The sequence below is a fragment of the Sceloporus occidentalis genome, unplaced genomic scaffold, assembly GCF_023333645.1.
Source record: "Sceloporus occidentalis isolate IW3139 unplaced genomic scaffold, rSceOcc1.0.p SCAF_2, whole genome shotgun sequence".
Classification (NCBI taxonomy): domain Eukaryota; kingdom Metazoa; phylum Chordata; class Lepidosauria; order Squamata; family Phrynosomatidae; genus Sceloporus; species Sceloporus occidentalis.
In genome coordinates this window covers 199,629,215-199,644,272 of record NW_028316982.1, presented here as the reverse complement: position 1 = coordinate 199,644,272, position 15,058 = coordinate 199,629,215, and the positions used below count along the sequence as shown (strand labels likewise).

The 15,058-nt window shown below is 38.3% G+C and overlaps 1 protein-coding gene across 1 annotated transcript in view; it reads right to left on the bottom strand.

Moving 5' to 3' along the window:
- TMPRSS2 (transmembrane serine protease 2) overlaps positions 1–15,058 on the bottom strand; it is a 37,119-nt gene that overhangs the window by 19,662 nt on the left and 2,399 nt on the right. Inside the window, exons 2-3 of the mRNA XM_089511973.1 lie at positions 2,898–2,954; positions 1,696–1,903 (exon numbers count right to left, since the gene is read on the bottom strand). Coding sequence (XP_089368099.1) covers positions 1,696–1,903; positions 2,898–2,912 — 223 coding nt within the window. The 5' untranslated portion in view covers positions 2,913–2,954. The remainder of the gene's footprint in view (positions 1–1,695; positions 1,904–2,897; positions 2,955–15,058) is intronic.

The window sequence follows — 15,058 nt, the reverse complement described above, 5'->3', positions numbered from 1 at the left end:
CCCAACCCCCCGTCCCAATTCCAAAACTACAATATTAAATAATCACAATTTAAAAAACAAATAAAATACAATAGCTTAAAATTAGGGAAAAATTGGTGGACAGAGAGACGTAAATTACAATCAAAATCGTATTCATATACAGGGAGAGGAAACTAGATTGGGAAAGCCTGCCGGAAGAGATCCATCTTAAGAGCCTTCTTAAAGGCTGTAAGAATGGAGATGTGGCGGATCTCCTCCGGCAGGTCATTCCATAACTTTGGAACAGTGGTGGAGAAAGCCCTCTAGGTGACTGAAGTTAGCCTAGATTTTTTTGGGCTGAAGTAGATTCATCCCAGAGGACCAAGCTTAAAAAATATGGTTGCCAGAACCATTACCCTGTCCTTGCTGCTTTAATTTAGCTTACAGTTGTAAACCGCTTAGACACTGTTCGTTCAGTATGAAGCGGTATATAAATGAAGCTGTTTTTTTGTTTTTTAATCTTTACATTCAAGGTCTTTAAACTGTAGACAGCCAAGATAGCTACTGTCACTCTTCACTGCTCCATAGCAGACAAAGTTGCTGATAATATTCCCAGTTCAACTCCTGGACTTGCCAGTTTGGCCCCTGTTACTTCTAGATATCTTTACAGTCAGCAAACAATGCTCACAATCTTTCTCCCAACCTTGGAGCTGGGTGATCTTCACACAACTTCTCCCATCCTTGGAGATCTTTACACAACTGCTGGCAAAGTCAGTGAGCACTTCCATAGCTTGAGGGGAAAGGTGGAGCTTCTTAGGTTTACCAGAGGAGAGCACAGTGCTTAGCATGATTACTATGGCTTGAGTACAGAACACTTAAGGGAACGCCTTCTTCCATCCTGTCCGTCCCGCACGTTAAGGTCCTCTGGGATGAATCTACTAGGTTCTCTAAAACTCTTCAGTCATATGGTTAAATATCTCACATGCAAAACAGCCTTCAGGGAAGGACCCATGCCATATCCTCCTACTGGCAGGGGCAGTCATAAGTAATCCTATGTATTTCCACTTTTTCAATTGCATTTAAAATGTCCCAATTTGTCCTTCCTCTTCTCACTTTCCCCCTATGCCCTTGGCTTGCTTCAATTGCTGTACACTGAATTCAAAGTGCAAAAGTACTTTGCACAATTAATCAGCTGGGAGAAGAAGAAAGGAAGCAGAAAAAAACTAGCCCTTCCCACTAGGCTCAGGCAAAAGCAAACTGCTGGAGCATCTCCGAGCATGTGCATTCTTCTTCATTAATAACTTCTGCTACCTTGACCATGTTCAAATGTTGACCATGTCCAAATGTTGACCATGCTCAAATATTGACCAAATTTGCTACCGTGACTATGCTCAAATGTCCACATGCATCCAGGTTTTCATCTGTGAAAGGTTGTATGATATGCAATGCTAACATGTATTCTTAGAAAGCACCACTAACACAATCACCCCATCCACATACACTCTTTTTTCTTGAAGGAAAGAAATAAAATCACCAGGCAGCCAGATATCAAGAATTAATACAGATGCATTACTTCATGCATTCTTTTCCCTATGCAGTTGAAACAATAGGATCACACCCCTGAAATGGATTTTTTAAAACATCTGAACCACTGAAATATTAATTACATAACATTTAAAAATATTTACATTGTTTTAATTTTGTTTCCAGTTTAAAAAAATTGGAAGCATAGCTTACTTGGCGTGCATTTTGTAGATGAAGACTTTGGCTGTACTACTGTTGGCACTGGAGTTGAGTGGTAAGTGGAAACTCTTGGTATATAATGTGGCACTGATGGAGTATAATATGGAGACATGTAAGATGGATATGTGTAACCACCACCATGCCTTGAAGAAGCCACATTTTCTGGCTGATAGGCATAGTTTTCATAATATGGCGGCGGCCTCTGAAAGCAAACAAATATGATAAACATGTAAAGAGGCATTAGTACAAAATGGTGAAATAATCTCAAGAAAACAACACAGGAACCAGTTCAATAATGCAGCATTCCCAGCGTCTTTGACTCTGCAGTCGTATTTTTAAACAATTGTGTCTAGTATAGAAAAGATTTATCTAATACACCAGAAATTAAACATAAGAATATGTTAATACACTGAACAAATATCTGGTTAGCAAGATAAATTCTTGAATTCAATTCATGGCTAAAATTCATTGCAGGAAAAGAATGAGCTAGTGACCTAGTAGGATAAAATTTTACTCATGTGAGCAAACATTTTGTACAGCAAATGCAACTATTTGCTAAATAACATATCAACAAGACATCAATGCTTAATGAGAAGGATCAAATATTAATATAATTAATTAAACAAAGTATCAAAGTAACTAATCATTTGCTAGGAAAGGAATGAATCTTGTTTATATATCAGAGAAACCCATGTCCAGGACCCTGTGACCTTTCCCCAAGAAGATGAGCCAGTCTCCAAGGAGAATGAATGTGAGTTCACAAAGAACAGAAATCACACTTTGTGAGGTTTGATTGTCCAAATACATACTTGTATGTGATTTTTAGTCCAGCACACCTGAAAAGCAGCACTTTAGGGAAGACTGAACAAGGTCTTTAATCTCTTCCTTGAGTTTTTGTTTATGTGGCTCTAAAATTTTACAAAGTACTGTACTCTTAATTCTAACCTTCACTCTAATGAAAAGAAGGCCACTCAATGTCAACACAGCTTTGGACCACTATATACAATACTTGAGGAATTTCTTTTTAGCTTTCTCTTTACCTTTCATGGTGATTGAACTTTTAATCCTAATTCTATAATCAAATAATTATGTAGAACTTTCCATTTCAATGAACATAAATTAAAACACATTTATTAAAAGATTGTTTTTTGAATGAGATTTACAAGCATACTAAACTTTGAAAGAGGTTTACTTACAGAATCAGACTCCATCTTGATTTTCAGCAATACACCTTTTTCTTGTTTGTGGTAGACCTATGAACATACAAAATGAAAATTTAGGTCAAGGTTCATTATTTGAATCTTTCTGTTATCTATTACATTATATTCCACCGCTACAACTGTATAAATATGTTTTATGCATGAGGCCTTAATACAACTTGGTATTGCTTCCAAAAAAGAGGGCTTATATCCACAAAAGCATGACAAAACAAAAACCAGTCAGTCTTAAAGGTGTTGCCACATTTTCTTTTTCTTTTCCCCCTTCCTCCTTTTTATGCTGCAAGAGATTAACATGACTACATCTTTGAAAACATATAAAATGTGTTTATATACATACATACATAATTACAAAAACAATTTGCAAATTTTGGTTTCTTATTTCAATAGCAGTATTTATCACCTTAAAGTACAAAACACTTTTTTTCATTGATAAACACTAGGTTTCTTTAAAACTAAGTAACTGTGAGTAGCATTTCACTCCTGCAAAAGATATTCTGACATGGGATTTCCATTTATTTATGCTGTCTGTACTAGTAGTAATAGCAGCAGCAGCAACTGTTATCTGCTCTCACACTGACCTTGACTAATGGCAGCCCTGTGTGTGATACATCTCCAAAGCCCCACTGATCTGCTTCACTAGTCTTGCAAATACAGGCTCGTGACCTCCCTGATTGAGTCTATGCATCTAGCATGTGGTCTTTCTCTCTTTCTACTACCTTCTGCCTTTCCTGGCATCTCTGTCTTTTGAAATGAATCATGCTTTCTCACGTTGTGGCCAAAGTATGACAGCCTCAATTTGACCATCTTGGCTTCCCGGGAGAGTTCAAGGATCCATTCGTCTTCTTGGCCATCCACTGTACCCTCAGCACTCTTCTCCAGCAGCCCATCTCAAATGAATTGATTTTCTTGCTATCTGCTTTCTTCACTGTCCACTGTACATGGTGATGGGGAATACAATGGCTTTGACGATTCTAACTTTAGTGCTCAGTTATATATCTTTATGGTTGAATATCCTGTATAGTTCCTTCATAGTTGCCCTTCCCATTCCAAGTCTTCTTCTGATTTCTTGACTGCAATCTCCATTCTAAACTATGGCGGTTTACAGACCGCCCAAAAAGGGCGGTCTAATGCCGCCTCCGTTTCCGCTGCCAGGAAGCCTCAGCCTCCAAATGGGGAGGGCTCCTGGCGGCAGAAAAAGAAGCCGCAAAAAGGGGCTTCTTTTTGCAGTGCGGTAATGACGCCGCAAGCGGCGTCATTTTCATGCCGCAACGTGCAGATGCTAAGCGTCCACTACGTCAAAATGGCAGCGCCCATGTAGAAAGAGTGCTGCCATTTTGTACATGCTCGGCACGTACTAGGGTTAGGGCGTCCGGAAAGGACACCCTTTTCTAACCCTAGTACGTGCCAAGCACCTACTATTGGCACATGTGGAACACACCAATGTTTGATCCAAGGTACAGGAACTCTTTTACTATTTCGATTTCCTCATTATCTAGGTTGAATGTACTGTATATACTTGTCTAAAAAATTATGCCCAAGCATTGACCCCAAAATCTCAGATGACGTATTTACAGGTCAGTATGTAATGTAATAGCAGCTTTTTCAGATTTTCCCATGCCGTGGGGAGAGTTTCTTTTTCTCTTGAGCCATGCAGAAGAGGTCCTGGGTGATTAACTGCTGTTAAAAAAACCGAGTCCCTCTTCTGCCCACCATCCATCACTGTCTAGAGGGTGTAGGCTGAAACCACAGTTGAAACGCTGAAGCAAAAATCCTCAGAGTCCCTCTTGCTGTATACGCACATACATACACTGAAGGAGTTTTGCCCTCAACTTCTCCATGGGTCATGGCATAATCCATAATTTTGGCCCCCAAATCTTCCCTAAACTTATACATGAGGTCAATTTATAGTCAAGTATATACGGTATGTATTTCTTCCATGGTCATTATTTTCTTTTTTTTATGTTCAACATTAAGCTTGCCTTTGCACTTTCATCTTTGACCTTCCATAATAATTTTTCCAAGTCTGCAAGGTTTTCTGCTTGTAGTATGGTATCATCCACATATCTTAGATTGTTGATATTCCTTCTGCCTACCTTCACTCCTCCTTCTGAGTCAAAACCTGCTGTTCTTATAATATTTTCTGCATACTATTTTAACAAATAGGGTGATAGAATGCAGCCTTGCTTTACCCCTTGACCAATTTGGAACCATTCTGTTTCTCTGTATTCTGTTCTAACCATAGCCTCTTGTCCTAAGTACAGATTCCTCATCAGGACTATTACAGGCATGAATTTGTCTATTGGAACCAAAGTATATCATGACAGTGGAAGATGAACACTTATTTTCCTGTCACGGGATATGCAACTGAATAAACCTCTATTTTCAGCCAGGTGACTTTTTACTCACTGGTGTGATTCTATAATTTTTCCAGCTGGGTAAAATACCAACACCTGGGCTGGTAACAGCTCACAAAACTTGTTTTTTCTGTTTTGAAACTTGATTTAAGGATGTAGTCACACTTTGTTTGCCCTAAATACCAGATGCTTAGTCATGTTTGTAAGTATGGTTTTCACTCTTCAACAAATATAAAAATTTTCATCTCATATATAATCTTGAAACTATTGGAAAACTTTTTGTCACCATAGTAGCCACACAAGCATAATATAAAGGCACAAATGCCTTGAAACATCTTGATAATGCATTTAACACTGGAATAAAAGTTTCCAAAATTACTAATCATCCTTCTTTTTTTGAATTTGTGCTCTTGCATTTTTCTTTATATTAAGCAAATGGACAAGAATTAGTTTTTGTGGGTTTTTCGGGCTATGAGGCCATGTTCTAGAAGAATTTCTTCCTGACATTTCGTCAGCATCTGTGGCTGGTGAAACGTCCGGAAGAAATTCTTCTAGAACATGGCCTCATAGCCTGAAAAACCCACAAAAAACTATGGATGCCAGCCATGAAAGCCTTCGACTTCACAATGGACAAGAATTGTTGTCAACATAGTAATTGTTCATAGCCAGTATTAAGTCCAGGTGGATATACATTAACCATGTAAAACCTGTGGGAGATTTGCAGCTGAATCAGATAATGATTCAGAAGCAACAGAAGCTACTTTAGCCTCATAGCACACTGACTGATCCCTCAACAACCTACTCAAGATACAGAAAAAAACAACCCATGGAATTGGAACTTGGGTTTAAAGTTCAGAACTTAGTGGTGTAGTGGTTTGAGAGTTGGACTACAGATCAGGAGACCAGGGTCCAAACCCCCACTCAGCTATGAAAACCCATTGGATGATTTTGAGCAGGTCACACTGTCTCTGCCTAAGGCAAAGGCAAACCCCCTCTGAATAAATTCTGCCAATAAAACCCTGTGATAGGGTTGCCTTACAGTTGCCATAAAAAAAAGAAATGATTTGAAAACACACAACAACAAACACCAATGCTTCTAGGAACTATACAGCTTTATACATGTTGTTGAACTACAGTTCTCAGAAGTCCTACCTAGCACATTTGGCAGCTGAAGTCCAACAACATCTGGAGAGTTCTCTTTGCCCATTCCTGTACTTGTAATGAAAACATGCATTACACCATATATTTTTTTAAATGTCCAGACATAACTTCCAAGTTTACAGCAGGAGATTTATTTATTTATTTATTTATTATGGTATTTATACCCCGCCCTTCAGCCCTAAAGGCTATCAGAGCGGCTTACAATAGTCCTCTTCATAATCCCTAGTTCTGATATGGTAAGTATAGTTTGCATATGCTATGTGCATATTAATTTATTATATACAAATATTATACTGATTGGATTGGAGTTCTGTTGTTTTCTTATTATAAATTGCAGTTATCCAAGATTTTGTGTCAGTGAATTTAGTAAGACAGTCTTCTGTTTAACAAGGTACAGAATTCCCCCATTAGTCACATTACAGGAGAAAAACCCATTGTTGTTGCTGTATGGCTTCAAGTCATTTCTGACTTATAGAGACCCTAAGGTGAAACTATCACAAGGTTTTCCTGGCAAGATTTGTTCAGAGGGGGTTTGTCTTTGCCTTCTTCAAAGACTGAGGGAATGTGACTTGTTCAAGGTCATTTAGTGGGTTTCCATGATTTGAATCTGGTCTCTCAGTTTCTTAGTCCAATGCTCAAAGCACTACACCATGCTGGCTCAAAAAAAGCAATACTAAACACAAATTTTGTTTTCTGTGTATAAAATCAATGGTGAGTTGTAAACCTGTCTTCTTACAATGTATGCTGTTTATTTTCTTTGAAGTGAATATATTTTTCACAGAGTTTCCTGAAATCCAGATCTTTCCAGATGCTTTCCTTTTTACTAAGCAATAGTTACTCAGGTCACTGACTCATAGTTTTAACTATATAAATTAGAATTTATGGTAGAACATTCAAGCAAGTATAATTTCCTTCCAGGTGCTTTGCTTTCCTTTTTACTAAGCAATAGTTACTCAGGTCACTGACTCATAGTTTTAACTATATAACTTTGAATTTATGGTAGAACATTCAAAGAAGTATAATTTTTAAAAACAGTGAAAATGATTAAGTAGTACAAGAGCATGCCTGAAGTGGCACTAATTCAACTCTTCTATTACCAGCATTTAGTCATGTCAGGCAATCTTTTTCAGATCATGTGAATATTAAATTCATGCATGGGGCAGTTTTTTTTTGGGGGGGGGGTCATATTAACAACATGCCTGAGTAATTCCAGCAGCACTACTTTCTCACATAAGCCTCAGGCTACAACTCTCAAAGTTGTCATAGAGTATTAGCAGGAGCAATCTAAATCAACAAGGCTGATTTAAGGCAGCAAATTAAGTAAGTCATTTTACTTAAGGGTAAAACACCACACTTTGGATAATGCAATGCCCTTTAACATTAACAATGGTAGTCAGTCAAGTTTCTAGAATGTTGTTTTTTAAGCTACTTTATTAGGGGTGTTCTTAGCTCAGTGGATAGAGCACATACTTTGCATGAAAAAGGTTTAAGGTTTAGTCCCCTGCATCTTCAGATATACTTCAGAAAGAGTCCTCTATGAAATGCTGTCAAGTGACTGCCAGTCAGTACAGACAATATTGATCTAGATGGATTCTACACAAGGGAATTTCCTATGTTCTTTCCTATGTCATTTGATTGTTATTGGATGTGTGGAATTGCTGTTCTATTCTGCATTATCCTTGCTTCGCTGAACTAATCATGACAGACAGAACACGCAAAAGCTTATTTGTTTTGGAATTAATACTGTTTTTATGAATAATTACATACATAAAGATATCATCCCTGTGTACCTTACATCTATGAACAGATGTCTTGATCAGGGTGGCTCTTCCTTGTAAATCATAAGCTTTACTCCTTCCCACTCCCCCATGTAGGAGGAAAGTGAAGGTGGAGTAATGCTGATTACATTGGCCCTACAAGGAGCCAACTGCATCCTGATATAGCTTCAAAGTTCCAACTGTGTGCCCAGCTAACTGTGCTCTGCCTTCAACTTCCCTAGGCAAGGAAGGGGAGGGAATAGAATAGCCACTGAGCAACAGTCTGGATTTCACAGATTAAGCTCTTTCCTGCCCTCTCATGGGTTTATCCCAACACCCTGTGGGACAGATGGGCTGGGATGGTAGGCTAAATTGTGCCCATGAACCACAGATTCTTGCTCTAGGGGAAGCTCAGTGGATCTGAGATGTGCTACTCATGTAAGTACATTTACAAGATTACATGAAAATCAATTATATCCAATTGCACTGTACAAAAATAAATTGCACATTGGTGCAGTAACCTGCAGACTGACTTGGTTGTTTGCAGTCACCCATCCCATCAACCAGGAAAATACAACATTGTGTCACAGCCACATCACTAATTCATCTTAATATCCCTCTGTATTCTTGTGTTCAGACTGGGAACAGAGTACATCTATAGTTACTCTCACTTCCCTTTACTAGTAGCAAAGAAAAAACATTCAGACTAAGTATAGCTCAACTCCAGCTCTTTTATTGTCTTCTATAGGGCGGAAAGCATAGAAGGATATAGGAAAAGAACAAAGCACAGAAGGATATGGGAAAAGAACAAGCACCCTTAGCACTATACCGTGTTTCCAGTTCTTATTCCCACTAGTTGCAGGTGATTCCCATGTCAATTAAAGACAATCAATCCTGGATTTTAATCTGAATTTTACAGGAGCTATCCAAGGTGCTGAAATTATTTATGCGATTAGACTTCAGCAGCCTGCATTGCTCCTTAAAGTTTAGGGGGAAATCCAAACAGAACCTCAAAAAAGCAGGACAGAGTCAGTGGCAGCTACTGAATTAGACATGCAAGATAAAATTATTATAGGCAAAGTTCAGTACAATATCATACAAAAAGTTTATTTCCCAATAGTGTGGCACAAGCTATGCTGTAATGCTGAAGAAAAGGCCTATATTACCTTATTATATTACTAACATAATATTCAATGTTTAGAGGGAATATGTGTTAATACTCTCATTACCACTTGCACTAAACAAAAGATGTTCTTTGTTTCTTTATATTTCACAGGAACAGAGTTTGGCTTACTGACACTTTTGATTCAAATATCAAGGGATGTGTCTATAGTTTTTAGAACTCAAGGTTATAATATTTTGGATCTGAACACGATAAACTCAATAACATGTTTGTTACTTATTTATTTTATTGCATTTATATGCCACTTTTCTCCCAGTATGAGATTCAAATTGGCTCAGAAACAAAACAAAATTAGCAAAAAACAAAGTAATAAAATTAAAAAACAATTAAAATATCACAATTTTAAAAAAATCATACATTAAACTAAACAAAGCAATTTAAAAACATGCAAAAGATAAAACTAGAGAAACCACCCACCCTCATAAGAAGTTTCCTTGAAAGCACCTTATGCTTCTCCTATTTGTACCAATATCGAATTAATTTCAGTCAAAAAATGGGAAACCTGAAAACAGGGAATGAAGTAGTCACTCAACTATTCTCTTTCCCTCAAGATCTTCCATGCTACAGAGAGATGTTTCACCCTTTGCAAATCCAAATAAACTGTGCAATCTAACCATGTTTACTCAGCAGTAAAGCCCCAACCTCATCAATGAGACTTACTTCCAGATAAGGGCAGGAGCTTTACACTTGGTCTTGGTATTTTCCACCTTAATTACTAATCTTTGGGACACCTGTTTACACTGGTATGATTCATTTATGAAGCACCAGATGTCATACACCTAGCGAAGGAAATTAAGAAGCTCTTCCTCAAATGAAATATTTTGTTACATGTGCAGCCAGCCCGATTGGTTTTCATAATGCCTGCTTTATACTCTCCAGGTGTTGTTTCTGAGCAGTGCAGAATACCACAATTAGGTTTTAATTGTACACCACACATGTCACATCACTACAGGATGAACACTGCACACAAAAAAGCATGCTCATAATATCAATTACTGACAGCATCATAATAATCCTCATTTAAGTCCGTGTCAACCAGATCCAAATGTAAGCTTATATGAAGACATATAACTGCTCATTTTAAAGCATTTTTCTACCCTCATAACTATTATGCATAGAAACAGGACATAAATATACCCAGAAAATGGTTTTTGAAAACTAATTGTGTTATTTTGACTCAACTATGCAGTCATGATCCCTCAAACATGTTCTCTAGCTGTTTGAATTTACTGTTTCCTGCCACCAGCAACAGAAATCAAAATTCTCCTCAGGGTATTACCACTAACTAGGTGATGTAGGAGGGGAAGTATATTTGTAGTTGTGTGCCGTCAAGTTGTTTCCAGCTTATGGCAACCCTAAAGCAAACCTATCACAGGGCTTTCTTGGCCAGATTTTTTCAGAAGAGGTTTACCTTTGCTTTCCTCAGAGAATGAGAGAGTATGACGCCCAAAGTCACCCATGGTCAGTTTCCATGGCTCAGTGGGAATTCAAATCCTGTTATCCACAGTCATAGTCTAATGCTTAAACCACTACACCTTGCTGGCTTTCTGGAAGAGTGTGTGTGTGTGTGTGTGTGCATATTGTATGCAAACCATTTCCAACTTATGGCAACACTAAGCAGAACCTATCATGGGGTTTTCTTGGCAACATTTGTTCAGTAGAGGTTTGCCTGAGGCTAAGGGCACGCAACTTGCCCAAGGTCACCAAGTGGGTTTCATGGCCAAGCTGGGAATCAAACTCTGGTCCCTAGAGTTGTAGTCTAACATTCAAACCAATATGCCATGCTGGCTCTCTCTCCAAAGCCCCAGTGCCACTTCCCTCAGCATAAGGCAATAGTTCAGAAACATTTTGGGGGCAGGCATAAGGATCTGATGAGATGAATTTGTCAAAAATTCCCTGCTTCTCCATTTTGCCCATGGAATTCCTCAGACCTTCTATAGAACAGAATATAGAATATTGAATATATATTCTGGTTCCAACCTGATATCAGCAGCACAGTAATCATCTTCAGAATACACTGTGATGTATTTATGCATTTGCAACCAAAGATTTCACATTTAACACCTAGTTGTTGCCTAGCACTAAAGATCTATGTAGCTGTTGAAGCAAAACACAAAGACTAATAGTTAACAGTGATAACTGAGAACCAACAGCGGTACCACAAACATCTTGCCATAAAAGAGAAACAAGTTTTATAGCACATAAATAAATAAAAAGGAACCCTGTAGCACCTCTGACACCAAGAAAAAGAAATTTCTAGCATAAGCTTCCAGACTCTAGTTCACTTAATCAGATGCAGTTTTATATAGCATTGTGTGGTATACAGACTGTATGGACAAGATTACAATAGCATCACATATTGTGTGGACAGCAGCTCACTTTAACTGATGCATGGATTTTTCCCCCCATTGGTAGATTAACACACATATCCCTAGATGGATTAGTTAGGGAATGTATTCTGTGTGCTGAGAGGAAACAGAAATATGAGGAAGTATGAACACTAATTATTAACAGTGATAACTGAGAACCAGCAGACACCTTGCCACAGACAAACTGATTAGGATATATATAGCTTTTGTCCCACAGGTCTCAAGATATAGAATTGGATCTCTGTAGAAATATTTCTGGATGGGGTTCTGTAATCAGTATAGCTGGAGGGAACAGCAATGAAGAAAAGTATCTCAGTTTGAACTTTTTCCACTTGTTTGCAGTGCTTCTTTCATTTTACAGCATTTATACAGCTCATGCTCAAAGCATTTCACATAACTTATGCCACTAATCGTATGACATAACAACCTTATAAGGTAAGTCGGGATGAAGAGCCAAAACAGAGAGAATCCATAGCTGGAATAAGGCCACTAAGTACATTTGTCCTTAAAGATAAGGTTTCAACTAGCAATTTCCTAACACAGGAACAGTTTCTTGGCCTACTGCACTACGGGAGGTCAACTGCAAGTTTTCTTGGCAAGATTAATTCAGAGGAGTTTTACCATTGCCATCCTCTGAAGCTGAACGGGTATGACATACTCGACATCACCCAATGGGTTTACATGGTTGAGCTGGGATTCGAACCCTGGTTTCCCGGAGTTCACTGTACCATTTGTTGTTGCTGTGTGCCTTCAAGTAGCTTCCAATTTATGGAGATTCTAAGGCAAACCTATACTGGCTCACAAATGCAAATGCAAGCATATGAAAGACAGAGAGGAAGAACATTCCCCCTGCTGTAATTTTCCCCATTAAATAGTTGTTTAAAAGAATGATTCGTGTCAGAAAAAGCCAGTAATACTGATAAGAAAAGCAAGTTCTTGTGCTTCCCTTTTTGAGATCAGAGAAAACGCATGACCATTTCATCCAGGGGAATGGCTTCAAAATGAACCTACATCAAATATCTTTGTCCTGGCACTTAAATAATAAGGAGAATTCCAAATTGCCCTTTAAAACCAAATGATAAGGAAGAAGTAGAGATGTGGACTAGTTGGGTAATCCTATACACACATAAATTCTTCATTATAAAAGAATAGGGTTTCCTTATAGAATTGTATTCCTTCCTGAGAAATTAAAGGAGGTGAAAGGAAGCTACTTCCGACATACATTCTAAAAGATGGCCTAGTCCCCAGTGGATCTGTACCAGATTCACCAATAATATCCAAGTTTGCTTTAACAATCTCATGCCAAACTGAAGCACTAAAAGGGTGATGTGGAATTTAGTAATGGATCACAGAATGAGTTTTTCTATCAAACTCTCTCCACACCCCACAAACATATTAACAGGGGGTATTGCTCCTTTTCTCACTGTCTCCTACAGAGGATTGCATTACCCACATTGAACCAAACACTGGAGTGCAACCTGTAAAGCCTTAGGAAACTGACTGCATGATATAACTGAGCCCTCTAAATACTATTTTTACATGGAGAAATTAGAAGCAGATCCTTTTAAAATAAATCAATGGCTTTCAAATTCTTATGAATTCTTGAAAAGAGCTGATGAGACTTAAAAAGAAATTAAAATTAGACACCAATCTCAAAACTACTTACAGTGCTTAAAACAACTTTAGTCATACAGAATACTGTATTTAAATGTAAACACCACAAAAAACTGTATTTGCACTTCAGAACTTTAACTTTCTTTGCTGCCTGTAGACCAGCCTTTAAAACCATCAGTTTAAGCAAAGTACAGTTACCTTTGTCCCACCTACATCAATAAACTAAAGCCATTTAAATGCAAATAGCCAGCTTGCCTTGGCTTGAGTAGGGTTTTCTTCTGCAACTGCAATCACTTATCAGAATCAGAGGCCTATTAAAAATACCCTGAAAGTGTAAGACATGTTTTTCAACCATGTTCTGCCAAAAGCACTAATTTCAATTACATTTACGTTCTGATCTACAAGGAAGAATTAAAGATCAAGTAAAAGATTAATTCTAATAGACTCATGTGATGTACCACCTACCAAAGAGAAACAAATACTTTCATAATTGTTTCCTGAACTCATGGGGCTTGCTTGGCAAGATTTGTTCAGAGGGGGTTTAACTTTGCCTTCCTCTTACGGCTGAGAGAGTGTGTCTAGTCCAAGGTCACCCAGTGGATTTCTGTGGCTGAGCACGAATTTGAACTCTAGTCTCACAGATTCCTAATCCCAGTCCAAAACTCAAACCACTATGCTACATTAGTTCCAACAGATGCCACAGACTGCAAAAAGACTAATAAATGAAGCCACACCAGAAGCAAAGATGACTACCCTGAGGCTATCAAACTTTGGACATATCACGAGAAAACAAGACCAACTGGAAAAGTTGATAATGCCTGGTAAAGTTGAAGGCAGTAGCAGAAGAGGGAGACTGCAATATAGGTAGTTGATAAGAGCCCTAGTGGTGCAGTGGTTAAATGCCAGTACTGCAGCCATTCACAGCCAGGCAGAGCTCCAGGGTCTACTCAGCCTTGCATCCTTCGTAGGTCGCTAGAATGAGTATCCAGCTTATTGGGGGCAATTGGTTTACACATTGTAAACCACTTAGGGAGTGCTTAAGTGCACTGATAAGCAGTATAGAAATGTACTTGCTTTTGCTATTCAACTAAGAAAGCCACTGCCCTGAGTTTGCAAAACCTCAACAGGGCAGCTGATGACCAGGGCTCCTGGAAATCTCTCGTTCATAGGGTCTCCATGATGGCAACAACACAACAACAAATTACCAATAATTGATCCTAGCGCAGGAGATACACTGCATGTAGCTTCACTGAGTAAAGATCCCTGTGGAAGGTGCACATTTTCAGCACAGGTCATTACAAGTGCCTACATCTCACTCCTATCCCTCATGTATTAGGGGCATCTTTTTTAGTAGAATTCAAAGATACAGCCATGTTAGCCTATTAATCAGTATGTAGCACCCTTGAGACTAACTGAAAGAAAGAAGCTGGCAGCATAAGCTTTCCTAGACTTCAGTCTATGAAATGCATCTGCGGAAGTAGACATAAGTCTAGGAAAGCTCATACTGCCAACTTCTTTATTTCAGTTATTCTCAGAAGTGCTACAAGATCTCTCTACATACCTTTTTTAGTAGACACTGTAGAATACAGACACACTGTTAGGCCATCTCCGCTGCTAGAACAGGTATACTACAAGCTAAAGCCTTAATATAAAAAAAATGAAAGAAAGAACAAAAGAAACAGCAGATGTTCTGGCAGAA